This window comes from Grus americana, chromosome 1, assembly GCF_028858705.1.
Source record: "Grus americana isolate bGruAme1 chromosome 1, bGruAme1.mat, whole genome shotgun sequence".
In the NCBI taxonomy this organism is placed as follows: Eukaryota; Metazoa; Chordata; class Aves; order Gruiformes; family Gruidae; genus Grus; species Grus americana.
Window position 1 is genome coordinate 86,479,044 of NC_072852.1, and position 25,137 is coordinate 86,504,180.

Below are 25,137 nucleotides of genomic sequence, written 5' to 3' on the forward strand. Positions count from 1 at the left end.
TTTGTGAGATGTAAGAGGCTACATTCATTCAGGAGTCAGAATGACAGGGAAGTTACCACGTATGTGATGCCATAGGTTTCTTTTTGTCCCTTGTTAAAGAGACATGTTAAAGAATTTTTTTGCCATTTTCCCCTTGAAATTTGCTAGTCTCCAATTTGTGCTATCAAACTGATTTAGGTTGTGATAAAAATGGAATGACTGAAACATCACTTTAAGCCAGATCACCCCAGTGACCTGGAGCCACTGCAATAGGTGGTGCAGTCTCGAAAATGGGTAAAATGCACTTTTGTGGAAGTAATGAACTCTGGTGGGAAGGTGGGGAGAATGCAAGGAACATCTTGAAATCTTATGGTGAAAGCCAGCCTCTTATGAAACTTTGTCCTTTGAACCAGCCTGACAAAAAAAAAAAAGCCAGCCTTTGTGACAGAGCGTTGTTGGTTTGACAGATGGACCAAACGAGATGGATCTTATAGGCTGCTACGTATTTCCCACAGTTATCTAAAAGGCCCTTAGACCTACTTGAAATCAGTGGAAATGAAATGCTCAAAGCCTTAGGTACTAAAACAGTACTTAAACACTACTGAGATCAACAAAATCAAAACTCAGGGTTTTTCTTACGTTGCTTATTGCCTGTAATAACCACTAGTAGTGGTTACAGCCTTTGCATTTATATCAGTGAGTATGCATATTGTTGCAATTCTGACTGTAAACCTACTTTGAGCAAAAGCTGCCTGGGAGCAGAATTTTGAGGAAGTTCTGCCTCATTTTTTAGACAACCTTACTCCTGCATTAGAGAGACCTGATCGTGAGCACAAGCTCTTGGCAGATGCTGGTGACTTTCCCAGTAAACACTGGCTGGCAGGTATGCTGTCATTCTCGGTACTTATCTTTGGTGCAGCATGCATTTAAGTGGTCTCAGCACTTTACCTGGCTTCCCTTTCTGATGTGCTGTCTGTAACGGTCAGTCCGCTGCCACAGCAATGGCCACCACTGCATGGAGTTGAACTGTTTACCTGACTGCTCCGAATGCCACCAGGTGGCAGGGTAGCTGAAAGCTGAGCATTACTTGGAAAAACATTGAGCATCTAAACTGTTGTGTCTTTTTACCAGGCAAAGGGGTAAATGCTAAGCAGTAATAAGAACTGCCAGCTCTTTAGGAATAGCTGAAAGAATTTTCCTCCATAAAGATAATACCTGTTCTACTTGGCTATATACCAAACTAGTTCCTGAGAGCCTCACATCCACATCGCTTTCCAGGTAGCATGCTGTTTAGCTGTCAAGCCAGAGAAGAAAATGGGCAAGGAAAGGTATAGGATTAACCGTATTTACTGTGGAGCCGTACAGTACTTGCTGCATTCTTTCTATGAGAACAGGGATGGCCCAGGGGTCTGCCTCCACCCTGAACCACAGGCCTACGGTGCTTCTCCATGTCCGTTACCTGTGCTCCTCACCCAGTGTGCACCGAGAGAGTCCTCCAGCGGTGACCTCACACGCAGCACAGAATGGAGGCCTGCAGAACAAGGCAGTTCTTTAACCTCCCCCTGCAAACACCTTCTTGTTGTCCTTTCAACCTTCAGAAAGCAAAGCCTCCTAAATTAAGTCTCTCTTTCCTCCCATCCTTATCTTTATGCAAGTGAGAAGGAAACATTTTATTAAAGCACTTACTGGATTATGGTGCTGAGCATCTGCTTTGCTGCCTTTTCCTTTTCCAGTGGAGCCAGCAACACTGCTGGAAGGAAGCAACCTGCTTCCTAGAAGGGAACCAAGCATAGAACAATAAAGAAATAATCAAGAGGGTATCCCAGGAGGTGCACATATAGTGGTTTTACCCCAACTTTTCACAGATCTGTGGCTCATCCACAGGTAGGAGTGAAAGGAAATGCATCCATGCCCAACTTGACCTATTTCTCATACCAGCTTGAAACACGAGGAAAGTAACTACTTGGCTCTTGTGTCATTAAAAAAAAAAAAGTCATTGACTACTGGTTCCAGATTGTGTTTCAATGCCACATCTGTTCTGGCTATAGCTTCTTGCCTAAAGAAGCTATATCTATAGCTATTTAACGAGTAATAAAGGCATTCTCCAACTTTCCCAAATGTTTCCATCAGTCCCTTTTTCAATTTCTGTTATCAGTTTACTGTTATACACAAAAACTAGTTTAAAATAATACAGCAGATTCCAGTAGGTGGCAGTGTCATGCAGTCAAGCGAAGAAATGCCATTACTGAATATATCTGTGCAATCTGAATGCCTTAGCCTTAAGAATATACTTTGTGAAGCAGAGTCTAATCTTACACTCTCACAGTGTTTCTCTTCCTTCTCTTCCCTCTGCCCCCTAAGATTCCCATACCTGACCTCAGGGTTTAAGGAATTTTCCTATCATCACATATCAACACCATAGCAAAAACAGGGATGAAATACTTCGCAAAATTCACAAACTTAAAACATTCTTTTGTTTTCTGTAATCATCTGCTTATATTCACCATACACATTTCACAAGAAATGAGTATGATGTCTTCAATGTAACAGCCCTCTTTCTTATACCATTCTAATTTATTCTTAGGTGACCCTCTAACCTATGCACTAAGGATGGCTTAAAATTATTAAATATCATCATTTCATAAATAGTATAGTTTCTGGGAGTTTATGCATAGCTGTATTGCAACAGTAAATCTGTATTATAACTCTTTGAGTCAGAGGAAAATGGAAAGAATTTTAATTAAAGAGTTGGTGTCAGTGTGGAATGTGCTAAGGGGGAAGAAGGAGCAGATGAATTACTTTGATGGCATAACTACCCATCATTCAATCAGGAAAGTTAAGAAAGCTGTAAAACTCAGCTAATGAGGGATTCCTGCAATAAGATGGTAAGTCAAGATCCTCACAGGAACATTTTTTTCTTTTTGAACTATACATGATCATACCAGTATTTTCTAGGGAACAGATGAGATGCAATTGTGTTTCAGCAGTTTTTCAAAGGTAGACTATCCCCTTTCCCAGTTTCATGATGTAATTTCAAACTCTGAGGTTTAAAACAAAACTGGCAAATCACTGCCATTTGTTGCTAAACTGTGGCTAAACAATGTGAATTTGCAGTACCAGGATTCTTCTCTATTTTGTATATATCCCAGCTACAGTACTTTTATTATGTCTGTTTGTAGGTAGTGACTAATAGACCAAGTCACTGAACAAAAACACATCTGAAAGAACTATGCATATGAACTAACCTAAAAGTGTCTTAGCAAAAGTATTAAAGAGGGTTAAAGCTGAATTTATATCCTGGCCTTGAGGCTAGGGGGAAAGTCACCTGCCTCATGTGATATGCACTAGCATATGAGACATGTTGACGCTTTAAAGCCAGCTCAGAAAAATAGCAGTTTTGGAAATGACAGTTCTCTATGTCTATCTAGCTCTGGCAGCATAATTACCACAGACTGCTACCAATTTTTCTTTTTTTCTTTTCTGTAACTTTTATCTCACAATCTGAATGGCAAATTGGGGAACCCAAGAATGTATACAAGCATTAGGAATTCTAGATCCAGACTTACAGTGGGCATCCAAAATGTCTTAGGTTTCTTCATAAAAAATCAGTTCTGTCTGATTTTTACACAATACATGAACTGTGGCTGAATAGTTATTGTACAGCTCACTAAAGGGGAAGACTACAATACTCAGATGCTTCTCTCTGCCCCAAGGTGTTTTATTTTCAGTTTAGCTTAACTGTGGCATTTCTTCAGTTTACTACACTTGATTATGGATAATTACACTTCTTCCCTGTTGCATAGATCAACCAAATTACAGAATCACAGAACAGCAGGGGTTGGAAGGGACCTCTGGAGATCATCTAGTCCAACTCCCTTGCTAGAGCAGGATCACCTACAGCAGGTTGCACAGGATCGCGTCCAGGTGGGTTTCGAAGATCTCCAGAGAAGGAGACTCCACAACCTCTCTGGGCAGCCTGTTCCAGTGCTCGGTCACCCTCACAGAGAAGTTTTTCCTCATAGTCACATGGAACTTCCTGTGTTCCAGTTTGTGCCCATTGCCCCTCGTCCTGTCACTGGGCACCACTGAAAAGAGTCTGGCCCCATCATCTCAACACCCACCCTTTAGATATTTATAAGTGTTGATGAGATCCCCTCTCAGTCTTCTCTTCTCCAGGCTAAACAGACCCAGCTCTCTCAGCCTTTCCTCATACGAGAGATGCTCCAGTCTCCTAATCATCTTTGTAGCTCTCCGCTGGAGACTCTTCAGTAGTTCCATGCCTTTCTTGAACTGGGGAGCCCAGAACTGGACACAGTGCTCCAGATGTGGCCTCACCAGGGCAGAGTAGAGGGGGAGGATAACCTCCCTCAACCTCCTGGCCATGCTCTTCTTAATGCACCCCAGGATCCCATTGGCCTTCTTGGCCACAAGGGCACATTGCTGGCTCATGGCTCAGTCCTTGTTGTCCACCAGGACTCCCAGGTCCTTCTCCACAGAGCTGCTTCCCAGCAGGTCAACCCCTAACCTGTACTGGTGCCTGGGGTTATTCCTCCCTAGGTGCAGGACCCTACACTTGCCCTTGTTGAATTTCATCAGGTTCCTCTTCACCCAACTCTCCAGCCTGTCCAGGTCTCGCTGAATGGTGGTGCAGCCTTCTGGTGTGTCAGCCACTCCTCCCAGTTTTGTATCGTCAGCAAACTTGCTGAGGGTACACTCTGTCCCCTCGTCCAGGTCATTGATGAATATGTTGAACAAGACTGGACTATTAACATGTATTGCCACACTCCATCTTTTGGTAATTAGTGTTCTGTTAGAACTGGCTGTAGTACATAGATAGAAACATTTTTAGTATTTGCAAAAATCAATATATCATTCCTGTTTTTTTCCTAAATTTTTAGCACAACAAGTTGCTCTTAATACTATCTTTTTCTAGTTAAAGGACAAGATTTCACTTTGTGCTTAGAAAATGCAGGCTCAACTCTGCTACCTCACGTACCTCACACACACACACATAACCTCTTATTTCCTTTGTCTCTGCTCCTTCATCTATTACTATAAACACATTCTAAATGGTGTGGATGGTGACATCATCAAGCTTTTTACTGCAGTCAGCAATGGCACTCAAGACTGCATCTCTACAGTCTCCTGATTAGGTGAGTTGATTTCAATAGTCAGAAAAGCATCCACTGTGTTTACCCCTTTTAACCATGGCTCTCCTGGAATAAGTCAGAAGTCCATAGACAAACCTGCATGTTTGTTGGTGTACCTATATATATAATTTAAAAAAAAACCCTCTGCTCTGAAGATTTAAGAGTAGATATGGTACAGCAAAAAATAACATCTCCTGCAGGGTGCAGCTGTCTTACAATGCCAGGGTACTGAGAATCCACAGTGAAAATTTTGCAGTGTCAGTATTGGATCACTGCCATTCACAATGGAGTATATAAAACCTAAAAATTAGGTTAAACTTCATATCATGTAAACTTCACATTATTCTCAGTGATGCATATTAGTGATGTATATACCTGTGGGACAATAAGGAGTCAGCAGATAGGGAAACTATCTGAGAAGAGCAGCAGAGTCCACTGGAAAGCATCCGTACTTCCAATATCCGTAAAGGGAACAGCTAGGCTGAATAATGTAGCACTCTGGAGAGTGGAGTGTGTATCTCTGGAGATACCAGAGAGTATATTGGGTCAGCAGCTTTTCCCCAAGGTGGCAAGCTGGGAGCCCAGAGAGAGCTCAGCTACAGCTCTAGGATCCAGTGGGATTTTATGGCAAGAAAAAGAATGCAGGAAGGAACATGTTGCACAAGCACATAGAGGGGTAAAAGGTAAGAGAACCTAAGCCAATATAATAAAAGTTTATAGTGGATCACTTCCACTGGGCTCTACGTGATGCAGGTAGGTGGGAGTGACAAGTGGATTTGTGGAAAGATCACACTTGGATTAAACTATGGGCTGTGGTAGGGGAGGTGTAACAGCTGTTAAACAGCACTGTGCTATGTCTGTGCCTAGGAGTGCTCTCGGACGAATGGAGGGCAAGGGGAACTGCAGTTACTTACAAGGTGTGTTGGGTTTGCGTGGCAGGGTTTTGGTAGTGGGGGGGCTACAGGGGTGGCTTCTGTGAGAAGCTGCTAGAAGCTCCCCCTGTGTCTGATAGAGCCAATGCCAGCCAGCTCTAAAACGGGCCCGCCACTGGCCAAGGCCAAGCCAATCAGCGCCTCTGTGATAACATATTTAAGAAGTAGAAAAAACAGTTAGAGAGAGAGAGCTTTTGCAGCCAGAGAGAGGAATGAGAAGATGTAAGAAACTCTGCAGACACCAAGGTCAGTGCAGATGGAGGGGGAGGAGGAGCTCCAGGCACCGGAGCAGAGATCCCCCTGCAGCCCCTGGTGAAGACCATGGTGAAGCAGGCTGTCCCCCTGCAGCCCATGGAGGAAGGATGAGGGGGTGTAGAGATTCCACCTGCAGCCCGTGGAGGACCCCACGCCGGAGCAGGTGGAGGCACCTGAAGGAGGCTGCGGCCTGTGGGAAGCCCACGCTGGAGCAAGTTCCAGGCCGGACCGGTGGACCCGTGAAGAGGGGAGCCCACGCCAGGGCAGGTTTGCTGGCAGGACTTGTGACCCCGTGGGGGACCCCACGCTAGAGCAGTTTGCTCCTGAAGGTCTGCACCCCATGAGAGGGACTCCATGCTGGAGCAGGGGAACGATGAGAGGAGTCCTCCCCCTGAAGATGAAGAAGCGGCAGAAACCCCGTGAGATGAACTGACCGTAACCCCCATTCCCCGTCCCCCTGTGCGGCTGAGGGGGGGAAGGTTGAAGCCGGGAGTGAAGTTGAGCCCGGGAAGATGGGAGGGGTGGGGGGAAGTGTTTTAAGAGTTGATTTTATTTTCTCATTCCTCTACTCTGTTTTGCCTAGTAATAAATTAGATGAATTCCCTCTCTAAGTTTGGTCTGTTTTGCTCGTGACGATAATTAGTGAGTGATCTCTCCCTGTCCTTATCTCGACCTACAAGCATTTCGTTATGCCTTTTCTCCCCTGTTTTGTGAATAAGGGGAGTGAGAGAGCGGCTCTGGTGGGCACCTGGCCTCTAGCCAGAGTCAACCCACTACACAAGGTCAAAAGAATGTACAATCCTCAATGACAACTGGCCAAGCAGGCCAAACAGCATCCTGGCTTGTATCAGAAACAGTGTGGCCAGCAGGACCAGGGAAGTGATCGTCCCCCTGTACTCGGCACTGGTGAGGCCGCACCTTGAGTCCTGTGTTCATTTCTGGGCCCCTCTCTACCAGAAAGACATTGAGGTGCTGGAGCGTGTCCAAAGAAGGGCAACGAAGCTGGTGAAGGGTCTAGAGCACAAGTCCTGTGAGGAGCAGCTGAGGGAACTGGGGTTGTTTAGCCTGGAGAAAAGGGGGCTGAAGGGAGACCTTACCGCTCTCTACAACTACCTGAAAGGAGGTTGTAGTGAGGTGGGTGTTGGTCTCTTCTCCCAAGTAACAAGTGATAGAACAAGAGGAAATGGCCTCAAGTGGCACCAGGGGAGGTTTAGATTGGATGTTAGGAAAAATTTCTTCACTGAAAGGGTTATCAATCATTGAAACAGGCTGCCCAGGGAAGTGGGAGGTATTTAAAACATATGTAGACGTGGCACTTACGGACATGGTTTAGTGGTAGACTTGGTAGTGTTAGGTTAATGGTTGGATTTGATGATCTTAAAGGTCTTTTCCAACCTAAATGATTCTATGATTCTATAATGGACAATTTCTGACACTCAAGCAAAACAAACTAGTTTGCATTTACACTAATCTTCTGCTCTCATCACAAGTAAATAAAAGGTGTTCACTTTTGACAGGGAACCATCTTTCACACCTGCGTGGTCTCAGTGCGGTGCCACAAAGGCAAAGGGAATGAATAAAGCTCAAACATTTGTGAGGGGAGCTATGGCCTGCTCAGGATAAACCCAAGACCTGTGGAAACGGTAACCTGGACAACACCATGGTGTCAAAATCCTTGCACCACCAGGCATAAAGCAGCTATTCCAGATCCCTTCAAAAAGAGACAATGACATGGTGTTGGGCCTGTTGGCCTTACTGTATTTATTTATTGCTCCTGCTCTGAGCTGATGATACTGAACTCTCTTCCTAGCCTTCAACACAAGGATCTACAGAAGCTCATTCCCAGCTTCTTCCCTTTAATAGCAGCTCATTAGCTGTCTTCTACTGTGAAGGTTCCTGACATGCTGCTTTTTCCTATCACCACATTTAACGCCTATATATGTCTCCCTCAGGAGAGGCAGGCTCTGTATATAGGACCTGACTTACTAATTAGAGCATACAGCATGGCTGTCTTCTGCCTCTGCACGATCAATAACTCCACTTGTTTTTCCTGGTCTTCCAGAGTTTCAATACCAGCCCCTTGGGTTCTCTTCTGCTTCTAAGTATACAAGCACTCATGCTGTGAGTTGTTCTGCAGAAGTGGAGAAATCTTACAGAACCTCTCACAGAACAGAGGTCTCTGCAGAACATCTCACAGTATCACATCTCCATTGCTGTTACTAAGATACAGGCAATTTCAAGCGGGGATCTGATGGCCACTGTTGATATCTCACACAGGGCTGCTGCAGAGATTGAGACCTACCTCTGTCTTTCAAGTAAATTGTCTCCACTTTCTGACTTGTCATCTTTTTCAACAGTCCCTTTTCACAGAATTCCTATAAAGATGTCACTGTTCCTTCCAACCCTCTTCCTTGCCATCCACATAATCCCTAGTATCTTTTACAATCTCAGCCTCCTCCTACTCCAGAATCTTTTCTCAACAAATGTTGTTTCCTTTTCCACAGTTCCTAATGACTTCCTAATCTGAAAATTTTCATTTTTTCAATCCCCCAAAATCTTACAGTCCCTTCAGCCTCATTCTCAGAAACAGAATGAAACTGATTTAAGTTTTCCATACTTTTAGCTTTAGGCTGATGCTCAACAAGAAATGCTTCAATCCAAAACAGTCCATTTAAAGTGAAACACAACTGCAAACAGGGTCTGAGATTAGGGCAGTTAATATAATTGCAACAACAGATAACTGCAATACTTCTGCCTGCTATGGGACTATAGAGAACTTACAATGATTATAATCATCTCTGCACTATGAATGGATCCAAGCTGACTTTAATCAACTACTACACTAAGAGCCCAGCCTTGGCAGTCAAAAAGCTCAGTGCAGGTTAGCTACCTGATTACCCACCTTCTCAGGAGCATAGTGCTTTGTTCAGGAAGCACTGTTTCTGTAATTCCCATATCCAAACTATCTAGTTTATAAAGGGCTATGGGCACTGCATTCAGAAAAGCACCCATTGAGATACATGCTCTCCATAGAAACACATAAACGCATTCATTCTTTGCAATCTACTGTAACTCCTTCTGCAATGTGTGAAGCACTATTTATTCATGCTACTGAAACACCCTTCCCCTTCCCATTCTCTCCCCATTACAGTTTGCATGCTAGCTTCTCTCCCCATTTCTCTGAGTCTGTCGTCTATGAAGATAGATGATTTCTCTGAGCCTATCACCTATGCTTCTCAAATCTTAAGTATAGCATACAAAAGATTTTGCCAAACGAATGTGGCTCAACATCACATATGTTTCTAGAAGCATAAGCAGAAGATTTTTTCTGGGTTTCTTTCCTTCTTTTTTACCTGGTGAGCTGGAAGTACTGGGTGTGCAGTCACTGTCATCCAGCCACATACTCTGAACCATTGAATCCTGTTTTGGAGGGCCCTTAAGAGAGCACGTCACCTCCTGGAGAGGGCAAAGAAGATGTGTTTTAATAATGCACTTGGTAAAAGCAGGGAGGGTAGCCTGTTTGTTAGAGATCATACACCCACCCTGTCATTCTCCTCTTCCTCAGATGTTTCATTTTCCCTCAAACCACTACAACAACTGCTTCCACTGGATGAAGAACGTGAGAACGGCTGCATCACACAGTATCCTGAAGTCTGACTCCTGAGCATTCTGTGAAATGCAAGCATTCAACATCATCATGCTTATTGTTACACATAGGCTTGCACTTTTTGTGACATAGCTTTATGATATAGCAGTCAGAAATGGTAAGTAGAAATTATTCATCCACAGCTAGTTTTTCCACCTAGGAACAGAATTCAGGTGAACTGGCTTGCATTCCTTAGTTTCTAGTTGCTACTTCATTGAGTAGAAACACCACTTCTTGTTTCCGTTCTGGGTAACTTTATGAAAGGACAAGAATAACTGAATTTTTAAGTCACAGGCTTAAGCATCTTAAACCAGAGTGAGTCAAACCACCTGCATTTAAGGACTGTTTATGTCTAGACGTTCATTAAAATCAACAGATGCCTTCATTTTGGAGGTCAGAGATTTTAGGAGCCCAAATACAACATGATAAGGTGTTAAACTGAGTATAAAGAGAAGGCACTACCCAGACTAGGCCACCCATTCCCACAGCCACTCTCAGCGTATCATGTTTGGTCTTACATGAAATTCCAGACAGTACAAGGGGACTATCCCACTAGACCTTTCGCTCCCACAGAGTCATTACAAAGGGAACATTCAAAGCAAACTGTATTGGATCACTTGACCACCACTCTCTCAAATGTCACAGACACTGAGGTAACCTGGTGCAAGTTTCATATCTGTCAAGAAAGACCCTTAAGGTCAGCTTCTCTCAACTCAGAATTTGGGATCCACTGCTTGCAGTCATCTAGGAGAAAGAGCAGTCCATGAGGCTGATATGCTTACATGGTGGAAGGTGCACTGTGCATGTAAACCTAACATTTATGGTGAAATACTGCCTGCACAAGAGACCAGCCAATAAGACAGATGAAGTGCTTAAAAATGTTAATAAACCAAAAAAAGCTAAGGGAGGCAAGAAAGATAAGACACCTTTAACATACTAAATATATTTATTCCTTCAGAAACACTGCAAAATGTGGCCAGTCTTGACCTACAAGCAGTAATGAAATCTAAAGTCCCAGGCATATTACATGCCAGCATGCAACAGGGAGAACAGTAAAGATAGGACCAATATAGGCCAAAGATATTTCCTCAGGAGATTAGGAAATATATTTTGGAGGACACAAAGGCCAACATGCTTCTCCCTTGGCAGAGCAAATCAATAACATGAATTTAAGTGAGCTGGGACCTAGATTTCCACAAAGTATCTCCTTATCAGCATCCTTCTTCAGCAGGTTTCTCCATCCTCATTCTCTGCACTGCACTTCCTGACCTATGTCATCCAAAGGCACTAGAGACAGAGGTGGAAACATGTTCTTCTGCTCTTGCCTTCTGTGGGCCAAGCTGTTCTCTTCTTGCTCATCTGAGGGAAGGGGAAGAGAAGGGGAGCACTCAAGGTGGTCTCCTTCTCCCGTCATTAGTAGAGGCTGGTTCAGTGGCTGCTGACTGGGCAATGGGAAGGGCATAGAGCCAAAATGCTCCAATACAAGCTATGTGTCCATCTCCCTTTCTCAGGATTCCTGCTCCAGAAACTGCCAGTGGAGCGTTACTTGGTGCCACTTGGTCTCTCCACAGTCCTTGAGGTCCTTTAAGTTCATGCTTCTCTTAGCCAGGACTCTCATTTCACCCCAAAAGTCTTGCCAGTATCTTCAGTGAGGTAACCAATGACTGAGTAGCATCCGGTCCACTGCTGATTGGCTTGATGTCCCCACTCAGATGTGTCTGAGGAGGGAAAACACACACACAAAAACCCCATGTACTTTTCCTAGGATTTGGACATACAGAGTACAGTGCTTGATTTTTCAGATGCAACCCATCCTGAGGAGTTTTGCTACCTGGTTACTTAGGCTGGGTTCATTCTTTTGCGTCTGTCCCTTGGGAAGAAGAATTATTTGGAAGGCTATCTGGACAGTAGAGCAGAAAAACTAAGGACAATTGTCCCTGCATGTGGGAGAGAAGACACCATTAGCGCAAGTCAACAACGCGGTTTCATGGATTGCAGGCTGATCACTGCAGAAGGGTGTGTTGGAAATCAGCATGTGAGGAAAGAAAGTGCATGCTGGTTTGTCTGTACTGTAAGAATTAATCTATTATTTATGTGTTCCCTTTGCATTTATTTCCAGGTTAGTTTTAGTAGAACATAGATTAAAAGTTCGATCATTCAAGTCTGGAATCTGAAATGATTATTTAAGATCAGCAGCAACATGCTGGACATTTTTGTGATAGAGAAATTTCCTGTGACTCTACTTCCTGGAGAGAACCAGGAGTGGATTGATGACATACTACGAGGGATAAGATTTTTACTATAGGCTGCATAAATTACTCTAGAACCAGCTGGAACTCTTTTTGCGTTACAAATATGCCTATATCATGATCCTGATTTGTGGTTCCACAATTAATGAAGTTAATGAATAAATAGAATATTTCAGTGGAACTTTCTCTGAGACAGACTGTTAGAATTACATTCCTACCCTGTTCCTGCAATACTGTCTTGGTGAAAATGGTGTGCTTTACATGGTGGAATTACATGTCCTTGATTCCTTGTCCCAGACATGATGCAGAAGATATGACTGCATGTGGGCTGGTCCCCTACTGTGAAATCACAACTCTAACTCTGGCTAATCGCCAATTGTGTGAAATATCATGCTACATCCCACCTCTTAAACAAACTGTCCAGGAATGGGCTAAACCACCACAACTGCGAAAAGACTTTTTCTGGTGATCGTACAAGTGGTTTTGAGTCCATGACTGGAAAAAGATGCACAGAGAGAATCCTGGGGACAGAAGCAGACAGACTGCAAAATCATACAAGTCATGCCTCATGTGCACAAACAATATTCATGCAAGTATTGTTAGTGAAATGCCATGCTATGTTTGCTCTCTGAAAGCATGTGCTATCAATTTGAAACAGCCATTGCAGCTGGCTCACCTCCTCAGCTGATGAATGGAGAATGGGGGTTGGGAAGTAGGGGAAGCCTGCAATCAGATGCAGAAATCAGGGACAGAAGTCAAGAAAGCTTCATCTTTTTTTTTTTTCCAGGACACGCACACATTCTACAGTAGGGTAACCAGGACTAGCCGAGCTATGAGATGTTTTCTTACTAGGCAGAAATCTTGCTGATTATGCAAGGTTGCTTTGGCTACCCAATCAGAGCAAGGGTTCCTCACATGTGCCTAGCCAGAAACTTCTAGTTCACTAACAAGGTCCTAGGCAGGATGAGGATGGGGAGGTGGAATGATGTGGTAATGCTGGAAGAAGGAGGTTGCTGACCAATCAGCAGTTCCACATCCTGCATTCTCTCTTGTCCTTGGCTGCCAGAGCTAGCATCTTAAATGGTCTGTAGCTCCTAGCTGTGCTCCCATCCTCTTCCCCACCAAAATTTTTGACACCCACCCAACCCAAAAAACTAGTATCACAAAAACATACTTACCAGAACTCCACATCTTGGCTGTGACAAAATTCTGGGAAGTCCTACAGCAATACAATTGAGCAGCTGAACTACTGCAGATAGTCACCAGCCTGTAATTCTTAGGGACCTTTAAGTCTAGTTGGAAGGAAGGCCCTTCCTTGTCAGACCTGGCACCTGGAGCAACTACAGCCATAGAGGTGTGGCTCTAGGGCACCTCCTGAAATTTTCTTAGAGCAGCCGCAGTCCTGAGAAAGGGACATGCCCTCCTACAAAGTACTCAGTGTCCTTTTTGCCACAGGTCTCATCCAAGTTCTCATGAAAAAAATCAGGTGTGGCAAGCTGTTGCAGAAAGTCAGCCACAGTCTTGGGTTTAGAGACAGGCTGCTCTGAAATCTTGGAAATGTAAATGTGTGGTTTCCATGAAGTCCTGAAGTATCCTAGATAGGATCACATCCCAGCATAATACAGCTTAGTAACAGTAAAGCTGCACTACCAGGAAAGTGCATTTTTCCAGGTTTTGACCACCAGAAACTGGAGAACTATTTTCCAGATGACTGCATGAAGTGTTTTGCAGGAGAAGACTGGGTGTGGTATGGCGTGCTTTAGCAATGAAACATAGGTGCAACACATGAGACCCTGCTGTAACACCTACTGTAACACTTTGGGAGGGCTGAGGACAGTTCACACTGGTTGGGAGCAGCAGCATGAATCCTGCTTAAAGGGGCAGAACTTGAGTACAACCCAACATACCCTTGTCCAAGCTTCTCCATGAAGCTCCAAAATCACTCCAGAGCAAACTATAGAGGAAACATATACATGAGTAAGCATGGATAATTGGACAGCTAGGGCTTTGTGTATCCTGTTGGATGCAAGCTAACATTACAGTAAAGATATAGCCAAGATCACCTTTAATCTCTTCACTGGCTATTTAAGAAAGCTGAGTTCCTTACTTACATGCTCTGAATTACTGTGCCACAGCCAGACATCTAACTTTTAAGGTGCTGCAATGCCTGATGTGGAAAATCTCAGTAAAGCCTCCAACAGAGCAAGACATGCACCACATTTAAGCCAATACCAGACACAGTGAGCATCTTTCAAATACTAAAATTATTTTCAACTCACTTGCTCTTCCTGCTGGGGAACTCTGGGGAGCTGGGACTGGATGATCCATCAGACTTCAGGTCAAAGAAAGTTCCTGGACTGTCCAGCACCTTCTGTATCCTCTCTGCAGCATCTCTACTGGGACAAAAGAGGAACCAGCTATACCCCAATGCCCAAGTCAACCACTATCTAATACTTCCTTACAAGCCACAGTACAGAGCTGGATCTCTCATATACACACGAAAGGGAAGCAAATGCAGTTATGTTGAAAAGGACAGACTCCTTAGATGTGACCTGTTGAAGGCAATATATTAGAAATGGCCAACTTTAAGCTCCTTTTGCATTGATCTAAAAGCCTAAATTAATTTCAGTACTCCTCTTTAATTCTTCAACTTTTTATTCTGCCCTCCCCACTTCACTGGTCTTAAGAAGCTGGATGATTGATTAGAGAGCTTATACATTTATTACATAAAAAGGATTCAGCACATTTCCCTGTTTCAGGGTGGTTACAATAGTTTTATTGCTACTGTTACTTGTCAAGATACTTATGAAGAAAGCTGTCTGTGTGAATAACTGAAAAGTGTGGTATATTTAATGAAGGACTGGAAAAACTCAGGGTTTCGTTGGGGTTTTTTTGTGCCTTCAGTGATGGAGTTTACAAAGTTCCTCCTCTGCTCTCTTGGTTAGTTGATCCTACCTGTACCCCTCACATCACAGTTCCTTGTACTCTCACTAGTCCTAATACAACTGTTTTTGAGACTGGAAATTATCCTGACAAAAAACAATCCTGAAACTAACACAACCCTGAAACTTCTATGACACATGAACAAGCAGGATCGACTGGGTCAGCTCTGTCATCAAAGCCTGCATAGCATTAAACTATACAGCTTCAGGCTGAAGTGACACAACACGTTAAGCGCTCTGTTGCCAGAGAAAGAGCCTGCTCTAGCCTCCTCCGCTTTTGCTGAGCGTATTTTCCATCAGTCCTGGTACCCATCAGTCTTCTCCATGGGCCAGTTCATGGCAGAACCTGACAGACCATTAATCCATTGAAAGAAAGTTGATACTTTTCCTGTTAGATTAATGGGCTGAATCAGTTCCACGAAGGGTCCATAAGCACCTGAGCCATCACAACGAATGGGACAGGATGGGGTAGTTGAAAGAGACACTGGGAGAGGGAAAGTATGAAATCTGCTTTTCAGTAGCAATAAACTGTTAGAACAGACCAGTTGCTAGTGAAACTGCACCTTCAGAATCACACCGCACCTTCACAAAACACAAGATAAGGTTCACTGTTCCTGGTATCTAAGATTACAAATAAGCAAAAATAAAGCTAAACAAACCTAATTAATAGCTTACCAATTCCCTCCTAGCAAAGAGCAGGAAAGAAAGAAAATAAATCTAGGTTTTTTCCTTGTTGTTGAAAACTTTTACATATCTTTTAAGGGGATAGTGAAGGATGTTGTACACAAAGTAATGGTTTGAGGTGAAGCTGCATAAGGCACAAAACTATTTAAAGCATTGAGGAGCTATGGCTACTGTGTTGCCTTTGACTGTTACAGGGAAGTTGTCTCAGAAAATTTTATTTTTCTCAAAGTTCTATACTATTTTTGTTCAGATTAGGTCACAGGCTCCTCATTAAGGAAAGGTCCAAGAGAATAACTGGAAAGAAGGGAAAATGTAGTAATTCTTCCTGCTGTGAAATCACTTGTTTCCACATTAAAGATGGCTTTTCCCCTTTTACACCGAGTCTTTAAGCTGTTCCCTGGAATTCTTTCAACTGGGAAAACTGTATATTAGATGCAGAAGACTCATACTTTTGAGACTCTGTATAATCTTAAAAAGGTGTCTTAGCTAGAGCCGAGACAAATTTATTGATTTAACTAAATAATCTCTTGTAATCAGTAGACAACTTTTGAATGGTTATAATTCTGTCAAATATTCCAAATCACTCCTTGAACCTGTATGCTATCCCTTAATTATTTCTCAGACCATCTAACTTAGACACTAGTTGTTTTGACTAACAGCTTTTTAAAAAAAAATCCTTTTTTTTTAAGATATCACAAGTTTTGTCTATTTGAACTTTTTAACATGAAAACAAGCAAACAAACAATCAAACAAGCACCCAATTCCCTCTTCCCAAGTAAAAGCCTTTCATCTGACTCTTACCTAAAAGTGGTGAATACAGAACAGGGGAACCAAGAGTCCTGGATCATACTGCACAATGTTTAAGGGAGCCAACCGTCCTGGATCATACTGCACAATGTTTAAGAGCGATCTTACTATGTTCCTCCACCCATCTCCTCCCTTCTTCCTCAAATGTTGATTCTCTCCATTTCTAAATGTCCTTTTTTATTTTGTTTGTTTCTGTCATTTGTCCATTTCTCCATTAGCTGATAATTAGGCTTTCCATCCCATTCCAACCATTTCCATTTCAGTTCTCATTCCTGTCGATTCCCTTTCTGTCCTTCTAAGTGCCTTTCTACCTCCCTTTTCTCATCTCCTCCTGCTTTTTTCTCATCTTCCCATGGCTCATACCTCTTTTCCTCCTGTATGTTCTCAATGCCAATGGCACTACTCCGTCGCCCATGGAAGCGGCTGGCTCGAGTACGTGATGGGCTCCTACCAGGCAAGGCAAAAGACTAGAAAAAAGGAAAGCGTGACAGAAAGGAGGCAGGGGAACAAGGCAGGAAAAACTGTGGAGAACTGGAAGCATGGGAGAGGGAGTTTGCGATGTGGATCCAGATCCTCTCCTTTACTCTGCAATACAACAGCACAGCAGAGCTCCACCAGTGCAAGGAGGAGTGCTTTCTGTCAGTGAGAAAAGGAAGCTAGGGCTTACGAAAGGTGGTATGAGAAAGAGACAGAGATACAGAAACAAAGGCAGATCAAGATACACAGCCAGTATACAGAGAAAGAGGCTCAGGAAGAGAGGTATCCCCATATGAGAAGGAGAGGCAGAATCAGAAAGGTAGAGAAAACTACAAGTTAAAGGAGAGAACGAGGCAGCAAACCCAAGTCATTACTATTCTGTTGTGCTGACATAAAGAATGCATACAACTGAGAAAACTGTCACCAAGAAATTTCCACACTGAAAGGCACCTTCTTGGCTTACTCAGAGATTTTTTTGTTTTGTTTTCTTTATAGTTTGCCTGTACTGACATCACTACTGCAGAGACCATAATCAGCTGGATGCACTTTCGCCAAGGTAACCATAATTCCAATATCAGAAACATGGATCCTTTCCTGGAAACATCTGTCATGGATTTATTATGCTCACACTGATCACACATGCTTAGTACCCCTATCAAATAAGAAAGGCTTCAATAGTGACTAGAAACATTCACTCTCTTTCTCACCCCAAACTTTATTAATTCTGGTGTTTGTTCCCAACATGCAAAGTCTATTTACAACAAAACAGCACCTTGAATAAACATTGTGCACCTGCTTATATTACAGAAAAGAATATGATTGGTGAAATTGAAGAAAATGGAACAGATCTAGTGTCCTTATGTTCTCAGCTCTTGCCATACGACAATACAGTACCATCCTGGTCAAGCATCAGTGCATGCACTTTTTTAAGGTATGGCAACATACAGAATCTAATCCAGGATAGCAGAGATAGACATTTGATGTAGAACCACGTCTGGCTTTCTTCTCCCAGTCTGCATTAATCTCAGCTCTAGTTTACAGATGAACTGGGGCTAGAGATAGGCACAGACAAAACAGACTGCAACACGTGCTCTCACCACTTGTGAAATGGGATGATACAACAAAAAGAGATTCACAGAAAGACAAGAGGACAAGCTAATAGGGAAAGATAAATAAAAGGTATAGGTGGGTCAAAAAGGTATGCTGGGTTTTCTTCTTACAGCCCACCGGAATACCTTACCGCAGCAATGGCCTTAGGGCCCTCGGCGACACTCTGGCTGAGGGCAAGGCCAGCTGTAGTTGGGCGGCTGGACAGGGTGGCTGGCTGCTGCTTTCTCATGGATATCCCCATGGTATCCAGGCTCTGGCTGCGGCCTCTGATCACCCGCTGAACAGAAGGCAGGCAGGGAAACAGACAAACACAGATACACATATAGGCATGCACACGGTAGGGCAGTATGAACAGCACCACAGAATTGGGTGGAAAGTTGTGACAGACTAACACCAGAACCACAGAAATCCTAACTCCTAGAAGGCAGCATATTAGATATTACCCATTTTTGGTCTTAGACAATTCATAGACCTCATTGCCAGGGAAGAAATCTTCAAGTATATTCTCTACTTTCACCTCCCTTGTCCTATCCTGTTGCAATAAATACAGATTCCCTAACAGCATCCCAGCATACTGGATAAGACAGCATCATCTGGAGCAGTCCTACCCAGTACAGGCTACAAAACACAAAATCAAACTCCTGTTCAAGACTGTAAGGTTCAGTCTTGCATGAATTTGAGTGCTGGTTCCAAGGGGAAAGTAGCCACATCAAAATCTGCAGCATTTGAAAAAGCTGTTTTCTGAGTTCACTCAGCTTTTTCCAGCCTTTTACAAAGGTCATCTGTGTACATGACATGCAAATCACAGCATGTGCTAAAAGTCGGGAAAGGACATTACAGGATAATTAGTGTAAGAAAGACATGGATGGGTATGAAATTCCTGGTTAGCAGAAAAGGCAGTGTAGACTGATTGTACGTAAAAATACACCTCACTGACGCATCCCAGCTCTGACCAAAGCTACACATATAGCTACCAGACCTGTATGTGAATGGATTCATTTCACAGCCCTTAACAACTCTAACAAGCCCACCATACAAAGCAGGTGGAGGTCATCTGAAGAAATGCTATTTATAATATGTCTCTCTGTCCAGACAGATAATTTATTATACAAAAAAAGTGGTGAGACACTTCCCACAGAAGTGGGAAAGGGGAAGTTGATAGGAAAGTGATATAAGATTCTCTATAATCAGTTCAAAACTCAGTTTGCCATACAAAAACTTTGTTTTCTCCTATCATCTTGATCACTTTTAAAAGTTTTGTTACCTGATCCTGATTTATTAAAAAAAAAAAAGTGTCATCTACACTGAATTAATTTAAATTAACTCTGGGTTTTAGAGGGTAAGTAAAGCATCACAGTTTTTCTAGACAGTACACTCAGATATGTTAGAATCTCTCTTGCAGTGGCTCTTGAAACTCTTTCAGTTATAATGAAAATTAATTGGAAGAGATCTGCTGTAGGAACTGAAAGCTGATTGCTACTACTTATTACAGTTCCTCTTGCAAACACTCACTCCTTTTTCTCTAAGTCATGGAGTGAAACCCCATCTGACACTAGACACCAGCATGTGGAAAGAGTTTGGCTTCTCAGGGACAGTATGGAATTCCACCCTGGACCACACTGTATCTCTGTAGAAAGGAGTACGGAAAGTGGAAAAATGTCTTTTCTTGAATAATATGGTAAGGAAGGCACAGTTGAAGATGCTCTAAAGAAAGGCTGCTGGATGGAAAGACTTTTTTTCTGTCTCACCCTAAGTGCAGCTGATCAGCAGGGTCAATATTCCTTGGAAGGGCACACAATGAGCTTGAGATAAGTGTGAGCAACTGGGTAAGGAATCAATCCACTATGGCTCACCTTGAAATTCTCGAGGAAGCCCCCACTGCCATTCTCTATCTTGTCATCCTCCCCTATAGGCAATCCCATCATACTGCGGCTGCGAAGCTGCAGCTCCTCAAAAAGGCTCTCCAAGAGGGCACTCCGGGTTCTTTCCTGCATCAACATTGGGAATGAAAACATAGCTATTATTGGGAGTGGAGGGATTTTTTTTTTTTGCAATGTCTCACATCTCCCTTTTAAAAAAAAAAATCACTTTTTAAAATTAATTTAAACAGTATGAAGTGGTTTTAGCTGTATAGTTATGGAATATATTACAGAAATACCCAGCCCTTTTAAACTCTTTAAAAAGCAAGTCATAAAGGACATCAATATTTTTTTACAGAGTCATGGATTGAGGGCAGTTTTTTCTAGATCAGGCAAGCAGCAGTCTGGAACAGAATTTTGATACCTTGAACCAAAATCAGTGATATCAGTACGCATCCAGTAGCACAATACTAAGTTTTAGCTAATACAGAATTTCCTCTAGGAAAGTGTATGCATCATATTCCCATTCTTACTTAAGGATGAGATCTTTACATTAGAATGTACCTGTTCGTATTCTATCATGCCTGCTGTGAAATACAAAGGAAGCATCACATAGCTGAGTGTCATCACATGTCATCTTCCTTTTTTAAGCAACACAAAATTAAAAGTAGAAGAAAGTAAAAAAATATACTGTATTTTCTTAATCTGCAGTAATATAGTTTTATAATTTTTAATGGAAGCAACCAGGTAATAGACCCACCTCTAATTTAGCAAATTTCTCAGCTCGATAGCAGCTGTACTCAGCATTGATGAGCTTGACTAAGAGGAATTCACGAAACTCTGCACTCTACAAGACAAGATGAAGACTAGACTGGAGCAGAAAACAGCAATAAAAATATCACATGAGAAAAGCTCTACCTTGTTACTTTTTAGACCTCCAAAGTCATGTAGCCAGACTGACAATACTGACTCAGAACACAAGGGTGTGTACCACATCCCCCCTGCCATCTAATGCTGGACCAGAGAAACAAACCTTTCTAAATATGGCTGGATTTGGCAGAGGGGGTCCAAAGAAGGGGACATCATCTCGGGCTGTGACTGAAACCTGAAACAATAGAAGAGGAAAAAAGTGAGTATCATAACACAAGTGAGGCTATCACAGCTTTCAAACTACTATGGTACATCTGATCCCTCCTGAATCATTTACATATCCAAAAGAGATCTAGTATGCTGTCCCACACGTCCATCTGTTTCTGAACTCAGTGAATGGATGTGCCGATTTATCTCCCAGAAATTCAGTCAGCTAGATGTGCACACAGTAAAAGCAACAAAAACAATTGAACTGATTGCTTTTGTAAAAAAATGTTTTTAATAAATATTTTTAATAATAACCAGTGTATTTAGGAAAAAAAAAAAACCTTCTATTCAGGCTGCAAGATTTACCTCTGTTAGAACAACCTTTGTCAATATGGTTGTACTGACCAATTTTTTTTGACAGAGAATCCTCAATGGAGACATACTGCACACTGAGGGGAGTATCTCAGTGACACCACCTCTCCAAGTCACATATGGTAAACATACAAAAGCACTTTCCCGCTAAGAGATAAAGAAATCCATGCTTCTTTTTATTTTTTTTTAAACATGCTTCTACCTGACATACAAATGCAAAAAAAGTAACCCTAATGTAGTCCAGTTTTTACATACTGTCACTTGACTCTTCACAGCACTTACTTATACTATATGCAGCTATCCTACCAGATACATACAGCACTTAAGACTATTTCACAGGGGTTTATTCGTCATGTTTTGAGATGGAACAATACCAATATTTAGAATCATAGAATGGTTTGGGTTGGAAGGGACCTCAAAGATCATCTAGTTCCAATCCCCCTGCCATGGGCAGGGATACCCTCCACTAGACCAGGCTGCCCAAAGCCCCATCCAACCTGGCCTTCAACACTTCCAGGGAGGGGGCATCCACAGCCTCTCTGGGCAACCTGTTCCAGGGCCTCACCACCCTCACAGTAAAGAATTTCCTCCTAACTCCTAATCTAAATCAACCCTCCTGCAGCTTGAGCCCATTACCCCTTGTCCTGTCACTACGCTCCCTGATAAACAGTCCCTCTCCAGCTTTCCTGTAGGCCCCCTTCAGATACTGGAAGGCCACAAAAAGGTCTCCCTGGAGCCTTCTCTTCTCCAGGCTTAACAACCCCAACTCTCTCAGCCTGTCCTCACAGGAGAGGTGCTCCAGCCCTCTGATCATCTTTATGGCCCTCCTCTGGACTCGTTTCAACAGCTCGATGTCTGTCTTGTATTGGGGACCCAGAGCTGGACACAGTACTCCAGGTGAAGTCTCATGAGAGCAGAGTTGAGGGGCAGAATCACCTCCCTCGACCTGCTGGTCACACTGCTTTTGATGCACCCCAGGATACAGTTGGCTTTCTGGGCTGCAAGCACACACTGCTGGCTCATGTTGAGCTTTTCATCAATCAATGCCCCCAAGTCCTTCTCCTCAGGGCTGCTCTCAGTCCATTCCCCACCCAGCCTGTAGTTGTGCTTGGGATTGCCCCAAACCACATGCAGGACCTTGCCCTTGGCCTTGTTGAACTTCATGCGGTTTGCACGGGCTCACGTCTCTAGCCTGTCAAGGTCCCTCTGGATGGCATCCCTTTCCTTCAGTGTGTTGATCACACCACACAGCTTGGTGTCGTCAGCAAAACTTGCTGAGGGTGCACTCGATCCCATTGTCCATGTCGCCAACAAAGATGTTAAACAGTACCGGTCCCAATACCAACCCCTGAGGAACGCCACTCATCACTGATCTCCACTTGGACATTGAGCCATTGACCACAAGTCTTGAGTGCGACCATCCAGCCAATTCCTTATCCACCGAGTGGTCCATCCATCGAATCCATGTCTCTCCGATTTAGAGACCAGGATGTGGTGCGGGACAGTGTCAAATGCTTTGCACAATCTAGGTAGATGATGTCAGTCACTCTTCCCTTGTCCACCAACGCTGTAACCCCATCATAGAAGGCCACCAAATTGGTTAGGCACAATTTGCCCTTAGTGAAGCCATGCTGGCTGTCACCAATCACCTCCTTATTTTCCATGTGCTGGAGCATAGTTTCCAGGAGGATCTGCTCCATGATCTTGCCGGGTACAGAGGTGAGACTGACCAGTCCATAGTTCCCTGGATCTTCATTTTTTCTTTTTTTTTAAAATGGGGGTTATGTTTCCCCTTTTCCAGTCAGTGGGAACGTCACTGGACTGCCACAACTTCTCAAATATGACGGAGAGTGGCTTAGCCACGTCATCTGCCAGTTCCCTCAGGACCCGTAGATGCATCTCATCATGTCCCATGGACTTGTGCACCTTCAAGTTCCTTAGATATTCTCGAACCTGATCTTCTCCTACAACAGGCGATTCTACATTCTCTCAGTCCCTGTCTTTGCCTTCTGTGACCTGGGCAGCATGGCTCAAGCAGTTGCCAGTGAAGACTGAGTCAAAAAAGTTGTTGAGTACCTCAGCTTTCTCTATATCCTGGGTTACCAGGTCTCCTGTTTCATTCCAGAGGGGGGTCACATTTTCCCTTGTCTTCCTTTTATCACTGACATACCTATAGAAACTTTTCTTGTTGTCCTTGACATTCCTTTGGCCAGATTTAATTCTACCAGGGCTTTAGCTTTCCTAACCGGATCCCTGGCTGCTCGGACACTTTCTCTGTATTCCTCCCAGGCTGCCTGCCCTTGCTTCCACCCTCTGTAGGCTTCCTTTTTGCGTTTGACTTTTTCCAGGAGCTCCTGCATGTTCATCCACGCAGACCTCCTGGCATTTTTGCCTGACTTCCTCTTTGTTGGGATGCATCGCTCCTGAGCTTGGAGGAGGTGATCCTTGAATACTAACCAGCTGTCTTGGGCCCCTCTTCCCTCCAGGGCTTTGTCCCATGGTATTCTACCAAGCAGGTCCCTGAAGAGGCAAAAGTCTGCTCTCCTGAATTTGTCATTTCATACAACAGGGAACAATGTCAGAACAACTTAACAGCAACTGCCTCAAAATAACACTCCAGTGTAAATGTCACAGAGCCAATGAGAGGCAATAGTTTAATGAGAGGAAGAAGGAAAGGGGCCCTGAATTTAATTCAGATTTCTCACATTTTAGGCCAGCTCCCCTAATTACAAGGCCTCTGTCTCCCTCCCAGTAGATATCTACCAGTTAAAATCCTACTTTGCATTTTTAATTTTTGCAGAAATTGATTCAAAGAAATAAATGCCATTAATATTCCAATTTAACCACTAGGCACTAAAGCTTAAGTAAATGGGACAATTGATGGGAAAAAAAAATCTTCCCAAACTGCAGTCTCTTAAGCACTAGAATGCTCTCAAGGCAGAATGAGTTAAAACCCCTTTGGAAAAGCCTTTACAGAAAATTCTGCATTGGCTCTAGGGTCCTGACTTCTTTTTCATGAAATGATACAGGCAACTCTATTACAGTAACAAAAACAATGGCATTGCAGACAGGCAAAGATGAAAACAATAGTAGGAAGAGACAAGACAAGCTTCCCTGGCTCTTTCTCTTGTCATTAAAAAAATCCTGAAAATTTCTGTTTCCTACACAACAAAGCAAGAGGAGGACTGGAACCCCATGAGGCTATTGCGTCACTACAGACCTGGCTGCCCATAGCACAGGGAACAATGGAAGGTGGTTGCTCCACCTCCAGCACCCTCTTTAGTGGGGAGATGGGGATCCTGTCCTAATTTTGATATTCTTGGTGTTCTTATACATCTCCAAGGCATAAGGACTCATCATCACCAAATCAGAACTCCTACATAATACGAGACATAGCGCTTTGATTAAAATGCTTCTGCAATAGAAAAACCATCACAGAATGTGTGATTCTATGTATTTTCTGCTCTCTCAGCATGATTGAAAGTTGAACATAAAGTTATACAGACATCCATAGAGAGCCATGTGACAGAGAAAGACCTGTGTCCAAAGGCTGCAGACAGGGAATTCATGTTCTAGTAGGGCTTCTTCAACTGGAGGG

General features: G+C 43.2%; 1 protein-coding gene across 13 annotated transcripts in view; it reads right to left on the minus strand.

Moving 5' to 3' along the window:
• Positions 1-271: 271 nt before the first annotated feature.
• LOC129197738 (rap1 GTPase-activating protein 1-like) overlaps positions 272-25,137 on the minus strand; it is a 52,844-nt gene continuing 27,978 nt past the window's right edge. For 5 of the 13 annotated variants that reach the window (XM_054806461.1, XM_054806519.1, XM_054806509.1 and 2 more), the window contains 10 exons: positions 21,124-21,195; positions 20,851-20,937; positions 20,085-20,219; positions 18,362-18,508; positions 17,008-17,111; positions 14,491-14,604; positions 9,859-9,985; positions 9,670-9,772; positions 1,666-1,751; positions 1,378-1,510 (listed from right to left, as the gene is read on the minus strand). In XM_054806461.1, coding sequence (XP_054662436.1) covers positions 1,487-1,510; positions 1,666-1,751; positions 9,670-9,772; positions 9,859-9,985; positions 14,491-14,604; positions 17,008-17,111; positions 18,362-18,508; positions 20,085-20,219; positions 20,851-20,937; positions 21,124-21,195 — 999 coding nt within the window. In that variant the 3' untranslated portion in view covers positions 1,378-1,486. Of the gene's footprint in view, positions 1,511-1,665; positions 1,752-9,669; positions 9,773-9,858; positions 9,986-10,889; positions 11,681-11,793; positions 11,900-12,795; positions 14,166-14,490; positions 14,605-17,007; positions 17,112-18,361; positions 18,509-20,084; positions 20,220-20,850; positions 20,938-21,123; positions 21,196-25,137 lie in introns of those variants that run through there. The other 8 variants (XM_054806449.1, XM_054806469.1, XM_054806488.1 and 5 more) reach the window with 8 other exon arrangements.